The sequence below is a fragment of the Ricinus communis genome, chromosome 5 (genome assembly GCF_019578655.1).
Source record: "Ricinus communis isolate WT05 ecotype wild-type chromosome 5, ASM1957865v1, whole genome shotgun sequence".
Classification (NCBI taxonomy): Eukaryota; Viridiplantae; Streptophyta; class Magnoliopsida; order Malpighiales; family Euphorbiaceae; genus Ricinus; species Ricinus communis.
This window is the reverse complement of record NC_063260.1, coordinates 30,723,510-30,740,792: the sequence shown is the minus strand read 5'-3', so window position 1 is coordinate 30,740,792 and position 17,283 is coordinate 30,723,510. Positions and strand designations below refer to the sequence as shown.

The 17,283-nt window shown below is 32.1% G+C and overlaps 2 protein-coding genes across 6 annotated transcripts; both read right to left on the bottom strand.

Moving 5' to 3' along the window:
• Positions 1 to 1,399: 1,399 nt before the first annotated feature.
• Positions 1,400 to 4,075, bottom strand: LOC8275383 (putative cyclin-D6-1). Of its 2 annotated transcripts, none has more exons than XM_025158348.2 (6): positions 3,129 to 4,075; positions 2,915 to 3,001; positions 2,672 to 2,767; positions 2,381 to 2,582; positions 2,157 to 2,248; positions 1,400 to 2,068 (listed from the first exon to the last, which is right to left on the bottom strand). In XM_025158348.2, the coding sequence occupies exons 1-6, from the start codon at positions 3,303 to 3,305 to the stop codon at positions 1,844 to 1,846; spliced, it is 879 nt and encodes a 292-aa protein (XP_025014116.2). In that variant the 5' UTR covers positions 3,306 to 4,075; the 3' UTR covers positions 1,400 to 1,843. The 2 variants fall into 2 exon arrangements, with proteins under 2 accessions (XP_025014116.2, XP_002524706.2); XM_002524660.4 differs by having other exon boundaries at positions 2,157 to 2,287; positions 3,129 to 4,072.
• An 8,041-nt stretch (positions 4,076 to 12,116) lies between these two features.
• LOC8275382 lies at positions 12,117 to 15,896 on the bottom strand. Of its 4 annotated transcripts, XM_048374766.1 has the most exons (4): positions 15,770 to 15,844; positions 15,558 to 15,682; positions 13,460 to 13,861; positions 12,117 to 13,368 (listed from the first exon to the last, which is right to left on the bottom strand). In XM_048374766.1, the coding sequence occupies exons 3-4, from the start codon at positions 13,701 to 13,703 to the stop codon at positions 12,359 to 12,361; spliced, it is 1,254 nt and encodes a 417-aa protein (XP_048230723.1). In that variant the 5' UTR covers positions 13,704 to 13,861; positions 15,558 to 15,682; positions 15,770 to 15,844; the 3' UTR covers positions 12,117 to 12,358. The 4 variants fall into 4 exon arrangements, with proteins under 4 accessions (XP_048230723.1, XP_002524705.2, XP_048230725.1 ...); XM_002524659.4 differs by lacking the exon at positions 15,558 to 15,682 and having other exon boundaries at positions 15,770 to 15,896; XM_048374768.1 differs by lacking the exon at positions 15,770 to 15,844 and having other exon boundaries at positions 15,558 to 15,688.
• Positions 15,897 to 17,283: the final 1,387 nt, after the last annotated feature.

Below are 17,283 nucleotides of genomic sequence, written 5' to 3'. Positions count from 1 at the left end.
TACAGTTAATTATATAGTATTATTATAATTTTTCTTTTCTTTTGAAGTGTGTTATGCAATAAATAATTGTAAATTGAGTTGAACTGACTCGCAATTTGAACTTCTAAGCCCGGATTTTGCGGACTCAGGTCCTGCCATGGGCTTCACCTTGTTTAGACTATTTCCAGGATTTTAGAAACATTTCTTCTTTCAGATAGAAATGGGCTCAATACTAGAATCTTATAACGTTGTAATGTCAAGTCAGGACCGGCAACCATTGCCCCATGCAGTGAACTAATCCTTTCAATATAACATAATCCAATGGGCACTGCCTGTCTATTTTAACATCCGTAAATTCTTTCCTCACTTGAAGTTCCATTTTCTTTTTAAGTTTAGTATGTCTGAACTAATTTAGGTAAAATTTATAGTAAAATATTATCTTAAGAGTTTTAACGTAGCTGTATTTATAAAATTCGAACTTAAAACTTTAATTAAATTAGAAGAGACCATTATTATTTTATTTACATACTCTTAAGTAGTTTTTTTTTTTTTACAACAGATAAAATCCTGCCAAACAAATTACTTGAAGACCTTTTTTTAGATGTATAACATTTATAGATGATGCTGTGGCTAGACATGTAAACTGTTGGAAACTGGAATGTGTTAATGTTCTTGGGTGGTGTGATGCGCATCTCTGCTCAACCTCAATTGATTTTCCTGAAGTTGCATTTTATCACTGTAGCAATTGTCACATTTCATTCTGTAAGTACAACACCAGAATTTTGATAAGAATTGCTAAAAAATTTTGCTAGAGGACATGATGCATTATCGGCTAAAGTGGCTGAAATCTTTTAATGATAAGGTAAAAATTGAAGGCATATAATCTATCTTGACCTCTATTTACAAGTTTCTCGTTGTATTCTAAGTCATTGCTCACAGGAAGCGAAAGTTTTCAGGCAAAGATTCAGAGTCAGATTTTACTGTCTAAATCCAACATTATTAAATCTTCAAAGAGGAAAGAAACACTTCACAAAGAAGTACCCTTAAATTCTTTATGCAGACCATTTTAGTAAACGAAGGTAAGTAGATGAATGAAGGCACCTATTTCTTTAAGAAAAGCTACGTGTCTTCTACGTTGTCCCTTCTCTCTTATCCTTCCTTTCATACTCACGCACGCACCACATATACGGTAGCAACAGCCCCAACTGTAATTTATTTCCCGCCAGACTTTCTTTTTCTTTTTTCTTTTTACTATTCTTTTCTAAACGAATTTCTTTCCCTGGCCTTTGACTGTGACATGCACTGCATTTCATTTGTTTGAGTTTGTCAAGAAATCCATTTTCTTGGTATTTTAAAAAATGAAGATTCCCAGCGTTCAATAGGCAATTCCTGAATGTATGAGCTAGAGAAGAGTTGAGTGTAGGGTATGCCATTGGACTCACCAGGAAAGTAAATTAAATGAAGTGCGCCTAAAGGTGGACATACACTGTTCACCTTTGGTTTAAGCAGGGAAAAGAAAAAAAATTGAGAAAAAAAAAACACTGTAATTCTGTCCCTGCCACCAGGTAGCAGACACAACCAAACTCCTTACCCAAAAGCCTAAACACAAACAAGGTGACATTACATTCAAAGCTCTGTTTTGTCCTTCTTGGTGCCTTCCCAATGCCTTCTAACCCCATTCCAGAATCCCAAACACCTCTTCCTTTTTTCTTTTCGAATAAGATGGGACTTGTTTCAAGCTATCCATGTGTAGGTTCTGCTATGGCGGTCATAACTGATAATTGCGCTTGAGAAATGGACCGGAGTAATTATCTTCTCTGTTTGTATCTATTAAATTAAGCTGGACCGTCATTAATCATTATTGTCACTCGCTGCTGCGGTAGCCAATTGTTTTGTATCTTTTGATCTCCTTCTTGTCTGTCAGTGCAGTTGCTGTAGTGATGCTGGTGGTCTCACTTTCTGATTTGGTACAATGCCTGTCCAGTATACTCAATGGTGTTCTTGTGCTTGAAACAGTATCCAACATTGACTCATACCATACCATTTCCACCATTTGTTGCAGCGCATTTAAGCATCTTAGCAGGTTGTCCTGAAACCATTTTCATCAATGTCAAAAATAACACCAATAAATTATCATAACCAGAAAGGCAGGTAAATTTTGGCAACCCTTTGCTTACTTTATTTACACATTCACAAGAGAAAATTGAACATTTGAAAGAAGGGTATTGCAGCGGGAATAGTTCATGGGATGCTACAAGAAGAGCTGATGCTGCAATGACAGATGGCCTGAATTCTAGTAACTTGATTTCTGGAATTTAAAAACATAAATAAATTAAAATAATTAAAATGACATGCTTTGTGGCTTATGGAAATTAAATTCTGAGGAGTAGTGATCAATCACCGTGATGAGCTTTAAAAATGATCTCTGTCGCTCGATCTTTGAGAGCTTGTGTTAATGGTGGATCTTTAAGTTCAAATAAAGAAATGAAGAAATGCAAGAAAGAAAAAGGTGTTATGGATCTCATTCGCCAATTCAAAGCCCCAAGAATGAGTAGCTCCATTCGACTAACGGTTTGCATGTCAAAGTTGAAACTTTCTTCTCTCTGTTTCATTAATTTGTACCTTTCAGATAAGTTTCTTCAAACCTGACCATTTGTCTACTGTCAAATAGATAAGAGTAATAGCAATTTACCTGCAAATTAGAGAGTGGGAAATGTGTGTCCTTCATCTTTGCTGCCAATGAAAGGCAAGATATTGCAAGAAGGCGAAGAAGCCACGGCTTTCCTTGCTACAAAAACAAAACCAATATCAACAAAAGAATTTATATATTGGTTTACATATGAATGTATAATTTTACAATTCAAGAAGAAAAAAACCCTTGTTTGAGGAGGAAAAAAAAAAGTACCAAAAACATGATATTATTTCAGTTGTATACCGGGATTTCTTGCCTGGAGACGCATCGATCCATGTAATTAATCGCAAGGTAAGCAAAGAAGGGCTCAAAGTTGCAAGTATACTGTGCCTGCACATTTAAGCTACAAGATTAGAAGATGAGAGAAAGGAGAAAAAGAAAAAAGCATCAATAAACAAGTGGAGACAATATAATAATTCGTGCAATGGTGTTTATAGGGTTTCTTTTTTCTTTTCACCTGTAAAATGAGAGAAATGGCTTCTTGACGGAAGGAAGAATAAAAGTCGCAGGTTTTTAAGCATTTTAAGAAGTCTCTTGAAGGCATATGATCAGATTCAGAGGCAAAGAGATCTGGGATAGTATCAGATTGATGTTCATTCGAGCTCGTCAATGGATTTTCAAGATCAAATTCCATTATTTTTTCTTTTCTTTCTCTGTTGCTTTTTCTTAACCTTTGTTCTGTATGTGTTCTTGAAAAAGAGAATGTAATGTTTATGCAGTAAACAAAAATAGAGAAGAAGAAGAAGAAGAAGACGAGAGTGAGAGAGAGAAAAGTAAAGAAAAGAAGGTGGGAAATAATAATGATGGAAAGAGAAGCTTCGCTTTCTGTGCTGAAGGAAAAAAAATAAAGGAAAAGAAAAAGGGGGGAGGGAGACACTGTTATATATTAGTCTTCAACTTCACTGCTTAATATTTCAGTGTTCCTTTCGTATATATGTGTATGATATCGGTCCCTTTTCTTTGTCTCTCTCAATTAAAAGGAAAGCAGTAGCATTGATGTCCTATGGTTTTTACTGGAGATTTTTCTACCCTTTTCTAAGGTAGAAATTATTCTATTAAATTCTTTTTCTTTTTATGAAAATATTTCTTTCATTTTTTTTGGAAAAATCTAGACGGGAATTTTCTTTTCTTAGAGAAAGATTGAGGATAAAATTTAAGTTGTAATTCTGCAAACTTGTTGCTATAGTCTACTGCGAGTAACATATTATATTTATCAAACCCATACACTAAAATATAATGAACACAAACAAAAGAGTATTGAAAAATAAAAATAAAAATAAAAATAGGGTTTAGCATAAACCAAACAAATTAGATAATGTATAGTAAGCAGAATGTGATTTAAATACAAGTAACGGTTTGACTCAGTTACTTTCAAGTCTAAGTCATGTTTTATTCATATTTTAAGGCACAAACATCAGTGGGGTTTAGTAGATGGGTTAGGTTTTTTTTTCTCATAATTAAAAGACTCATTGACAATGAGATCTAATAATAGCCAAAAGAGTACAAAGAGAGATATCGATCCAAGCAAGTTCAGAGTTTTCTCAAAGTTGCGAAGTTGCCCAATCAACTACCCTGTTACAAAAACCTATTAACTTTACCCAAAATAAAACAGAAAGTTTGTCCAAAAAAATCGAGACCACTGCCTCAACCTCCCCGGGACAGGCCTCGTGAGAAGTCGAGGATTTACAAATTTCAAAAGAATACAGTTAGGAAATCAATACTGAAAACCAGAACCACAGCTAGCATCCAAAAGGGCCAAAGCTTCAGCAGCTAGCACGCACTAGAAGGGAGCAACATTTGGTCATATGCAGCATCACAGTTAAACCTATAGGTGCCATGAGAAGTAGGACTCAAATGAACTCCAAGATCTAAGCTTGAACTCCGATCATCTCCATTATCTTTAGCTTTTTCAGCAGCTTGGAAATCTTAAAGCCAATCCAAGGATCTAACGTAGAATTAGGTAAAGCATTATTTAAAAAGAGCAGCATTTTTAGTCTTCCGAATGCTCCAACATAACCATATTAAGCCACCAGTCATTAAAATTGGAAAAACTCCTCAGTGTGGAAGCCAACCAGAAAGCTCTAGGATAATGACAGAAAAATAGGTGAATGTTCCGATTTATAACAGATGGAGCAAATAGCAGAGTCCACAATGACATTAGCAGATGGGTTAGGTTTGGTTGAATGGATGGCTTTAGTGTCAAAGTAAATACTAAATGACTCACATTTTTATATATTACATGTGAGGACATATGAACTCCATTTTTCAATACCGCTTTGAGGAACTTATTTGAAGTCATTTAGAAATTTTGAGTATAGAAAATTTCGTGAATCCTGTGTCAAGTCATGTCCCATACACATTTTTGTCACTACGTTTTTGTTTGTGTTCTCACATATTAGGTGAAAAAAAGATGAAAAGTAGATATATATATATATATATATATATATATATATATACATATATGTCTGCAGTTTGTCCATTTTAAACCTTTAAATTAGTTTTACTAAAGGACTTAACCATATATGTTAACTCGTCAAGAAAAAGAATGATGTACTTAAAATTGAAAAATGTCAAACCATATGCATGTGTTTTTTGTAATGTTTTCAAAAGAAAGACTTAATATTCAACTGGTCTAATATTTGTCTTTTAGTAATATAGATTTGATGATTAAAAGAAATAAAAGGCATATTGTCAATGTATGTGACTATACAAATATAAATGTCAGTTGAAGGGGAAAAAACTTTGATAGGAACACGAACCTTCATAGATTTGCATGGTCCCTCCTGCACAAGAGAAGAGGCGAGATGGTTGTGGTAAAAATCCTTCCAGTGATCCAGGATAGCCCTGCAGAATTCCGCAAAATCCACAGCTAAAATACATTTTGTGTTTATAGCTGACTAGCTGGCTTGCCAGCTTTTATCACCACCTTTTCCTTGTCAAATAACTAAAGTGGAGAACATAATATATGACCACCAATTCCACTGTTGTTGATAATGTATAGTTATTTTATCGATGGTTATCAAGTTAGTAAAACATATAAAATGATTTCATTTACATATTACAGTATCCTGCAAATAAAAGAAATCACTAAAGAAATTAAGGGGAAAAAGAGGAAGCAAGTTATAGTGTACCCTAGCTCTTAGAAAAAGAAAAAATTGTCATCAATTTTGAATTTCCATGACAAATATTCTTTAAATAGATATATATACATCACAATAAATAAGATATTAATAAGTATATATGAATATTTTACATTTTGGTATCGGATAATTAATATATAATTTTATTATTTAAAAATTAATAAATATATATTAATTATTTACTGATTTGATGTATAGATGAAGATATATACCAGAACTAAATAGGGAAATTTTCTTACTTTTGATGTAAGGATTGCATTTGGGAACTCACCTGGAAAGATGGATTGATTGAAACTCTTTTTAGGGATAAGACATAATCTTTTATAGTACTATAGTTTAAAAAAAAAAAAGGTAAGAGGCTCTTGCCATTTTGTTAAGAGAAAAAAAGGGATTAAATCAAGGTGTGAAGGCAAAAAGAGGGGACAAGAGCTCACATGAGTAAATTATTTAAAAGAAAAATTGGCCTACCATGGAGGGAGATAACGATTCAATAGAGACCTATCAAAAGGAAAATCTTTTGAACATTAAGCCATTTGGATCCATTACATTGTTCATACCCAGCAAACATACCTCTGCATGTCACTCACGTGTGTGTGATAAATGCCAGTTTTGGTACAAATTTATCTCTTTTTGCTAAGCCTCTTTGTTTGCTCTCCACAAACTGTTGTTTCTTTCTAATTTCCGTTGTTCCAAATTTTCAAATTAGACAAGTTATGAGCTTTCCTGAGCATTTTCTGAAATAATATTTCAGGCCAATCAGAATCCCACCTCTTATGTAGAACTCAGTTTCATAGAACTTTCCTAATCCAAAAAGAAAATAAATTATGTTTCATTGATCAAGTCTCTTTTTTTCTCTTTTGCAATGAAATAGTATAGCGGGTTGTGCCTTTTAGAAAATTTAAAAGAATTGCAAGGAGACAACAAGGCATAATAAATGTCACTTGACACCCTTCCCTTGAAGACAAATTAAAAAGAAGCCATTATTGAGCCCTATATTTATAAATTCTATTTCATATACACTAAGTATTTTGACATATAAAGACAAATAAAATATCTTGCAATTGAATAATAAAACCACATAAAGAAACTTTTACTATAAAATGAATTCTAACATTTGGAACACATATATAGCATTAAGATCATTCCTTGTCATGGCAGGAGGACCAGCTCGGTTTCATGCTCAGGTGTTAAATGACAGGCCCCATCCTTTCTGAACCAATCTGAAGACCTGCTAATTTTCATTGTTATTCGGCAACGATTTTTCTTTTAATTTACAAAGGAATAGAAAAGCTTCCAATTTCATAAATAAATAAAAAAATATTGTTCAAATTTTAATTATATAGTCAGTATTAGATTAAATCTACCGATACATTTTCGTTTTTCGGTTTCCGAAAATAAATAACTAATCAAGCTTAGGGAATTACAAGCAGAAGTTGTAAAGAAGATACTAAAGGTTGGCATTAGTTTTAGAAAATTTCAGCTTCATTTTGTCATAATAAACAAACCAGTCGTCTCTATCAACAGAGATAGGACATTGTGTAACGTGAATTCTGCTATTGACTCTAAATAAAAGAATTCAATTTCTGATGGAGATATACAGTGACTCCTACTATCTACATGGGTGAGATGCCTGATTGATACCAAAAGCTTACCATTTATTTATTTTTTCAAAATATATATGTGTATGCCTGTATAATTTATAATAATTCGATCACTACTTTTTATACAATAAATTTGGATCGTTTTACTAAGGACATATTACTGACAGTATAATTAAATTTATGTGATAGATTAAATCTATTTATTTAAAAAAAATTAATTTAATTATAACTCTCAATAAAATTTACATTTATAAATTTATTTTGAAAATTACTCTAATATGAAGGTAAAATCAATTGGTATTATGTATTGAGGAGGGCAATGGGTATCTTTATTTATTTTTTTCTTTTTTGTATTGCAAAAATGAGTACATGACTGTTAAAATATGTATTGGTACAATGGCGACTGGACAGTTGTTTTGTCTTACACTGTTGTATTTATGGATCACAAGACTTTTCTCCCACTTCATGAGACATTATTGTCCGAAATAAGTAACTTTACGTAGGAATTTTAGCTTGAACAAAAAATTAATAGTTTATAGACATATTGTATATGAAATATTAAATAACTGTAAAACAAGATTACAATTTTACCTTTATATTAATTCATGAAAAGATAAGGTACTAGAAAAAAGAAAAATTGTCCAAATCAATGGGATAGAGGAAATCGTAGCTAAAAGGCCGAATAGTAGTCGATTCTCTTTAAGTGAAAAATGCCATTATTTTCAAGTGGACAAACTTGATCTCACATGCCCACGTTTTTCCAACTCCTAATTGTAAGAAATTCGAGAAGAAAAAAGAAGATTGAGATTTGGAAATGGAAATGGAATGCTTCATCCAAAATAACCTAATCCCTTTTCTTTTTCTTTTTTTTTTTTATGTAATGTTCTCCAATGTAAACAGATAGCAACTTAATGTACAATCTGGTCCCAAATTTTATGAATTTAAATTAAATACTCCGTAAGCGTATGTAGGAACTCACTATTGCATACTGGCTGTATTTTGTTTCTCCTCTTCCTTTTATTTTATCTTCTGGCCTTCTCATTGACTGAATAGTGTGGCTGTTGGTACTGTTTCATCATTATTGGGAAAATTGATCATGATTGCAAAATGGTCAGACCACTTCAACATTGACTTTTCTATCGCAATCCTGAGGACATACTGCTACCAGTACTAGCCTTTGCGGAGGAGTTAAGTATTCTCCATAGACTAAACATGCATTATCATCATTATTCACTGCTGTTTCTTTCTTTATTCACAAAAACCAAAAGACCCAGCACAAGAAAATTTTAAAAGGAAGAACAAGATGATGTATCATGTCCGCTTGCCTGCCTTCAGTTTCATTCCAGACTAACTGTACTCTATCATCATTCATCCTTTTTGTTCTTAATATAATTATCATCCAAATGATTTCTACCATCATTAACTCCCACTTCCAAGTCAAAATCTTGCAAGCCTTTTCTTTTTATTTTTTTTTTTCCTTCCTGTTTTTCTTTTCCTTCTTTGCAATGTTCAGAAAAAAGATAATACATCCATATACATTAGTTGGTCTTAGTCAATATTCTCATAATAATTCATTTGTTAATTTATGGATGGTAAATTTTATGGTTATTTTATTTTAAAATAAAATAATCATATTTTGTTTTAATCCACTAATAAGATAATGACAATTTATATGATTTCTTTTATAAAAAAATTGGTAACCTGTAATTACAAATTACTAATTAAAATAGAGTTTGCTAAAGTAACATAAGATAGTCTTAAAAATCTATACAGTCTTAAAATATATAAAATAAATTAGTTTAATTTGTAAAAGAAAATATGAAGATGATTATCATTTTTTATAATTTAAAAATAAATTTCGCGATTATATAAAAATTTAATATTTTTTTATAAATTTGATAATTTTGTATAAATAATTAAATTTCGTAAAAATTATTATTTTCTTGTAATATATTTCATTTTTTTTGTAACTAATTTCACTTACAAAAATTAGTGTAATCTATAAAAATTGAAGATAATTGTCATTTTTCGTAATATAGCAATATATTTTTGCGATTATGAAAAATTTAATATCTCTCATAAATTTGTCAATTTTTTCGTAAATCATTAAATTTCACAAAAGTTATCATTTTTTCGTAATATTTTTCATTTTTTCGTAACTAGTAACATCTACAAAAAATTAGTATAATCTGTAAAAATATATATGAAAGAGATTGTTATTTTTCGTAATTTTACAATATATTTTGCGATTACAAAAAATTTAAAATTTTTCATAAATTTTTTAATCTTTTTGTAAATTCTCACAAAAGTATTCATCTGTTCATAATATTATTTATTTTTTCACAATTAGTAACACTTATAAAAAAATAACATAATTTACGAAAAAATATGAATAAGATTGTCATATTTCGTGATTTAGCAATATATTTCACGATTACTAAATTTATTAATTTTTTTCGTAAGTCATTAAATTTCACAAAAATAATCATTTTTTCACAGTATCATTCATTTATTCGCAACTAGTAACATTTATAAAAAGATTAGCATAATTTATAAACAAATATAAAAAATATTGTCATTTTGGTAAAATATTAATTATTTTTGTAATTATAAAATTATAGAGGGTTCAAGAGGTTACCGGTCATCTTTATTTATAAAATTTAAATGATTAGATTTAAGCTAATTAAGAATTAATGGTATTTAAAATAAAATAAAATAAAATAACATTATTTTAACTTTTATGTATATATGTTTAATTGATTATTACATCAATTATCTATATATATATTTTTTTGTTTTTTGTATTAAGAGGTAAAGAAAGATAAGTGTCATTGACTGGCATCCATTTAAATGTTTTTCCAAAAAGGGTCATCTGCAAGCCACTGTGAAGAAAATTTGATTTAATTAATGGCAATTGAGGCAATGAAACCATGTGTTTAGAATTTAATCTTGTTGAAATGGGCAGTGGAGAAGAACGTAAAACCAATGCCATGGACATTAATTAAATAATTACGCAAAGATGGATCTGATAATTAAGGAATAGAAAAAGAGGAAAAGTCAAAATAGCTTTTAAGAGAATTGACCCACCGGTGTAGAGAGAATGTACCTTTTCGTGAGTCGTTTTTGTTATTTTCTTCACAATTTGGTAGCGAGTGTCTTCTTGCTGGTGCCCCAATGGATTCTCTCTGCCCTCTGCTGCTCATAGTCATTGATATAAGAGAAAGCTTTCAAATTTATAACCTAAAAACAATTATAAAAAAGAGAAAGCTTATGAAATTCTCATATTCATTGGGAGACCAATTAACTTTTGCTTTTCTTTTCCCATTTTACAAATCTATGCTCAGAAATGAATATTTTTCTTTTTTCTTTTTTGATAGCTGAAGGGTGAATTTTTTCATGTGAGAGTATTGAGTGGACTGCATGCACGCCTTTCTCCCCATGCAGATAGCAGCATCATTAACGTTGAGTTAAGTGTTTGAGACGATCAATGTGGGGCCTCTTTTTTACGATCATACTTTGGTCTCTATTTCGTACAATATTATCATATTTTCCTCAATTTTATTTTTATTTTTATTTTTTTGATCTTCTGCCGCGAGTTCATATCAACCCACAACAAACTCCAACAAATCAAACCAATCCGAAAAAAAGACAAAAAAAAAAAACCAACAATTTATTGAGAATTCATAAGCCAATAATATCAGATTGGGTGTAAAAATACATTCAACCGGTTCCATCTGACCCCTTAACACTGCTGCTATTCATGCCAGTGTACCACACAGTCTTTGTATAGCAGGGGAAGAAACAAAGAGAGAATAGTATGATAAATTAAATCACTGTGAAAAAAAAAAAAAACAAGAAACAAAAATCAGAAGGTCAAAAGATGGCATCCAAATGCACTTTAAGCACGTGTGTGAAAGTTATAAAGTGCATATAAGGATTAGTGTATTGCCAATAAAGAAAGACAGGAAAAATAAAAGTATAAGCTAATAATTTAAAAAAAAAATAAAAATTAATGCAGGAATTATTTTATTTAACTGAGTAGTGTATTAAACAGTTGGACGATTTATAAAATATTTTGTATTAGGATAATGGAAAAATATGGGTATGAGAATTGATACCTGAATATGGACCTCAACATTATATGCAACGCTTTAGTAGAGAATGGACATCTGCCTCCGTGGGCTCTAGTCACGAAACGAACCCAACTTCCAATCTTTTTGCTTCGAATATTGGGCCCGAGAATAAGTTTTGACCATGAAATGGGCCGGATAACTATCAGTCTGACCTTATCCTCGACACTAGATCGTTAAGTATTGAAATTTTCCCTAAAATAGGCAAGGGAGCCTTATATCTTTTATTATTATTTTTACATTTATGAAAAATCTAATAACCTATAAATTATATATAGTAAAAATGATTATGCTCTTGAATCTCTCAGGCTAAAAATAATAAACTTGCTTAAATGTTCGTGAATGTTAAATGAAAAAACTCAATTTCATTTGAATTAATTACTCATATCTACTGTATTCATCTAATATTCAATATTCAACATTATATATCTTTTATTTTTCTTTTTCTAATGACTGGAGGAGGGGGGGAAGGGGTGGGACTCCCTTGAGATTTTTGACAAGGAAATTCATCTACCAATTTTATGTGCCAGTCTTGATGTCGTTTAGCAATCATTTTCGTTTCATAATAATATTATAGAGGAATAGGGATTATATTCATAGAAGGAAGCAACTAGGAAGGATCTTTAGTAGCAGCAGATTTAAGTTTTATGTACACAATTCTTTCAAAATCAATCCTTTTGTTTCACCACCCAAAACTTAAAATGCCACAAAAATAAAATAATAATTACAAGCCCATGATTTTAGCACGTAATCAACAAGCACAGAAGCTTTAAACAACTTTAAACTGACCATAACACCATATTACTGCATGTATAATCAAGTAGACTGGGACACCCGGCCCTGCTTTGTATCCGAGGCAGTTCTCTGCAACTCTTCCCCACCCGGCATCGCCATACCCGGATAGCCCGGTACCATATTTCTAACTCCGTAGTAAACCTGTTGATTCACCCCATCAGAAACCACTCTTCCACCATCGTACGGGTCCATTCCAGCAGTCATGGGCCTCATACCTGCCCCACCATATATTTGACCCATACCTGGAAGCTGTGGGTGGTACCCAATGGGCATTTGACCTGTCGATACTGGGTATTGCTGAACATACTGAGGTCGGATATGAACCGGAACGTTACCCGGTGGAGGAACCGAACCCGGTACATAATAAACCGGTATCTGTTGTACAGTATGACCCGGATAATGAGGATTTGGAATATAATGCATAACAGGATTACCCGGATAGCTAGTTGGCTGTGTTACAGGTTGTTCAATTGGCTCTGAAGAGGTTTCGAGAGGAATTTGCTTTGGTTGTGGGATTGGATCCGGGTTATCAATCTTGGTCTTGACTGGTGGAAGATCAGGAATAGCGGGCACAGCTGATGAAGTAGAGCAATAAGGCGAAGAAACAACGGGAGCAGGAGAACCTGGATCCGAAGCTGACACATTATCATGTATAAAGTGGCGAGTCTTGAGTTTAGGCTCTCGAGTGTCATCAGCAATATCCAATCCGAATAGATAATCAGGAACTTCAGAAACGATGGAAGAGGCTTCAGATCGTCCTCGTTCGAGCCTGGAACCCGAGTTAAGAGCATCTAAGAACCAGTGCTCTCTGTTAGTTGAGCCATCAAGAAGTGAGCTAATGCTACTTGCTCTTGAATCTTCCCCCTTAGGAAAAAGAAAGAGCCTGAGCCGAGCCGAGCGTGGATTCTGATTTAAAGAAACACGATCGTATTCTTCGATCATGTTTTCTACATCCTCGTCAGTAGTAACCGATATTAAAGCATCAAGATCTTCATTGGGTAACTGATACTTGACAGTCACGTTAGGGATACCTGATCACATCAATATATAACAAGTATTACACTTCTGAGGCAAGGGATAAAAGAAAAGAACAAATTTCAATTTACAAGAAAATATAGATACCTGATAGTTTGGAGAGTTTAGTCAGGAGAGCGGAGTATGTGGTGGAGCGATGGACGGCGACTATGCGAGTATCGCCACCAACATAGCGAAGCTGGTTGTCATGAGGACGAGGAAGAATCTTGCCACCGAAGCTACACATGAATCGGACACGAGTATCATGAGGACCAAAGTTATCAGATCGAGGTGACGATGCGACAGAGTCAGTGGCGACGGAGTCCAGTTCTGATGCGTGAAATGATGCCATGGGGTTCCTGTTAGATGAGAAAGAATCGTTTGAATTTAGAAAGAGAAGAGAGAGAAAGAGAGAGGGGGTGTTTGTTGGATTCTCCGCTAGCTAGTAGAAGAAATATGTAGTTTTGTTGTTTTGTTCTCGTGGAGTTGCAACTTGCATTCCTGACAATACTGGACAAAACAAAAAAAAAACCATCAGAATATATTTTCTAGAGAACTTTACTGTAATAACTTGTAACGGTAAACAAGGGGGAATGTCTGTTACTTTGAGGTTGGAAGTCTAGATGCTTGTGATGAATCAGCATTACAGGTGCTCACGTGGCACTTTTTCTCACAGTTCTCTCGTATCAGCTCACCAATTTTTTTTAAGAAAAATTGCAATAAATTATAATTAATATTAATTACAACTTCGAAGAATCTTCTCTCTCTCTATATTGTTAGAGCATATCAGAATCCTGTTTTTCATGGACGAAATGTACGCGATCATGACTCTGTTGAAAACTATGTGCCCTGCCTGGAAGGGGAAAGGTTTTCATTGGATGGGGCCTGAACGTATAAGCTAGTGGTGGTACAGATTTGGGCGGTGAATGATTACAGTACTTAAATGGATTATTGCTCAATCAAAGCCTTTTTCTGGGTCAAACATTGTATTTAAGCAATTTCTTTTCTTTTCTTTTTTTTTCCTTTTTTGTAAGAAAATTTCACCACAAAAGTTAGCATTGCAAATAATATTGCTGCTTCAACTAAGAGTCTGACGTTGTACTAATTCAGATTGTTTTGCAGGATGATATCAGCATCACTTGTTTAGTAATTATTAGTAACCACCAAGATCGTCATCAAGTTTTAACAAATAGGGTTTTAAGAAATTGAGAAACTATAAAATTAGCTACTTTCCATTACTATAACAGATGGACATTGTTTGGCTAGCTACCAGCTCCATGTTGGGTTTCAACCCTTTTTGTTCTAAATAAAACATGGGTAGTACAAAGCTTAATTATTTAAAATACACACTATATCAAACCGATTACTAAAAAGAGAAAGAGGAAAGAATTTCTCACCCATGACCCTATTGAAAAATATTTATGGTTTTGTATAATGTATATGGACCACCAATCTATATTTATATATCAAGCCACCTAATAGCAAACCTAACAATGAATATAACACGTCAATATGCTTAGAATTAAATTAAAAATAGTTAATTTCATTGTATCTCTCGAGTATAGTTATATGCTAATACTTCCATTGAAAATAAAACAAATGCTAACATCGGACATATGCTTACTAAAATAAATAAATAAATTATTATTTTGAAGTTTTTGCCCTCTAACTCCGAATCAACATGCCATTTTTGTGTCTCCCATAAAGAAAAAAAAAGAAAGTAAACAAGCTAATTTAAGGTTAAATCAGTTTCAACTTGCAAATGAGGAAGCATGAAGCTTGAATCAAAGAATTCAAGATGCAATTTCACTCTCATTTAGAACAACATATAACCTTTGCGATCCCTTTCTCCATTTCTCCAATGCTACAATGGCTGAATTGAGATCAAAATCATTCCATCCTCATCTATGATGTAGTAATTAAGAGGATATTAGACCCATAATTTGGACGATTAAATTTTAAAATTTAAACTTTTTATTCTAATTTATTAAAATACATGTGTATTTTAATAACATTCTATATTTTATAATTTCTAATTAAATTTTTTTATTAATGAAAAAGAGAATGAGTAAAAAGAGAGAAAATGACTTTTTAAAAAAATAATAAAATATTTTAAGATATCATTTTATCTCTTTTGAAATTTAAAGAGAGCAAATATGTTTAGATATATTCCATGACAGGAAACTCCATTCGGCAAAAATTGTACCTGTAGCCTTTTCTTCTAAATACATGATTGAGAAGAGGAAGTAATAGAACAAAGGCCTGAACATCTTTTTCTTTCCTAAATCTTCTCAATAATATATTGTAAGAGTATACTCCAAAATTCAAGAGCTGAAAAAGAAACTTATATCGTGGAATTTAATAAGCATAAACATGATCGACACAGAACCAGAACACAACACATATAAATATAGTTACCTGTCTGCTGTTGAGAGCCGAGGGAGTCTGCTTGGCATCCCACTTAGAGTTTCTCCTCTTGCATTGCAGGTTTGTTGTTTCTCGGTGGTCAAGGAAAAGAAAGAACTTCTCCTTTAGGCAACAATACCATCTGACGTGGGTCCCCATGCAGTACACGTGGCCTTGTTTGATTGAGACCTATAACGTGGTGGCAAGTCACCTATTTTGTCCCGCAGGATAATGCTAATCTCACTTGATTGCTTCCACTCTTCATCTTACTGTCCAATCATTTCGTCGAGAACGAGTCGGTGTGTTTTATTATTTGCATCAGAATGTTGCTCAGCTCATCTGATTGGGCTGCCTATTATTGTTTGGTAAATGGTTCCTGTTACCATCCGTAGTATGGATTTACACATGAATATGAATATCCACGTGTATAAAATAATAACTCGTTTTCTTAAACAAAGCATTTTAAAGAATATTAAAATAGTTAATCAATAGTGTAATCTTGTTTAATTGAATCATCATGAAAAGTAAATTTAATTTGATTGATGTTGAAACAAATTAATACTATATAAAACTTTATTTGTGAAAGCGAGCAAGGTGACAATGATTAAAAAAGGGACGTCTATGGTTGGTCGGTGACTAAAGTCCCACCACAAATAATGGACTTCACAGCAAGTCAGCCTGTGAAAGCATCAAGAGGAAAAGTAGAAAGTTGAAATGGAAAGCAAACCATCATCGCTACTTTTTTAAATGTATATCATCCATAATTTTTTTAAAAATATATAGGTTTGGTTTATTTTTAAAATATATAAATTAAGTTGATATTAAATTAAAAATAATTAATCTTGTTACAATTAATTTGGATATTAATTTTATCTAAATTTATAATTATTAAATGCAAAATCTTCATAAAGATTTAGATATTGATTTCCGTTTCCGTAATGAATTAAATGAAGTTGATTTACTTTTTCTGTAATGAACTAAATGTGGTTATTTTTATGTCTTTTTTATGAAAATTATATTATTACTTCTTGTAATTTCATTTTTTTTTATCCAATCACTTCAACAGTTATGAATAACTATTTATTATGATACATAATTTTAAAATAAATAAAATTTAACTAGTCATTAACATAGTGTTTGACCGTACTGTTATTATTATTTTGGTTATAAATATTTTTCGAATTAAAATGAAAGACCAGTATTGCATTTTCTACAACCAAAGAGCCCAATCTTACAAAAGGCTGAAGATACATCATCCAATAAGAAGCGGCCCAGTATCATTGGACAGAAGAGAGCAACCTTTAAATTCCCAAGGCCGATCCATTATAAAAACATCATTTCCATATAAAATAAAGCTCAAGTCAGTCCACTCTTATGGCACAAACAAAATAAAGCCAAGGGTTCATGAATTTTGCACAGTGCAAATTAATATATTCTTAATTGATACTATTTTTTACAAAGATATAAAAATAAAAATCACACTCCTCAATTAATACGCAAAGGTAAATCATAAACTAATATTATTA

Bases quoted from the DNA above. Each gene is read 5' to 3' on its own strand.
- LOC8275383 (XM_002524660.4), bottom strand. From the start codon at position 3,305: ATGGAATTTGATCTTGAAAATCCATTGACGAGCTCGAATGAACATCAA. The intron at 2,583-2,671 runs GTAAATTGCTAT...TTAATGAAACAG, and splicing joins TCCCACTCTCTAATTTGCAG to AGAGAAGAAAGTTTCAACTT. The intron at 2,069-2,156 runs GTAAGCAAAGGG...AAATGGTTTCAG, and splicing joins CTTGTGAATGTGTAAATAAA to GACAACCTGCTAAGATGCTT.
- LOC8275382 (XM_002524659.4), bottom strand. From the start codon at position 13,703: ATGGCATCATTTCACGCATCAGAACTGGACTCCGTCGCCACTGACTCT. The intron at 13,369-13,459 runs GTATCTATATTT...TGATGTGATCAG, and splicing joins TAAACTCTCCAAACTATCAG to GTATCCCTAACGTGACTGTC.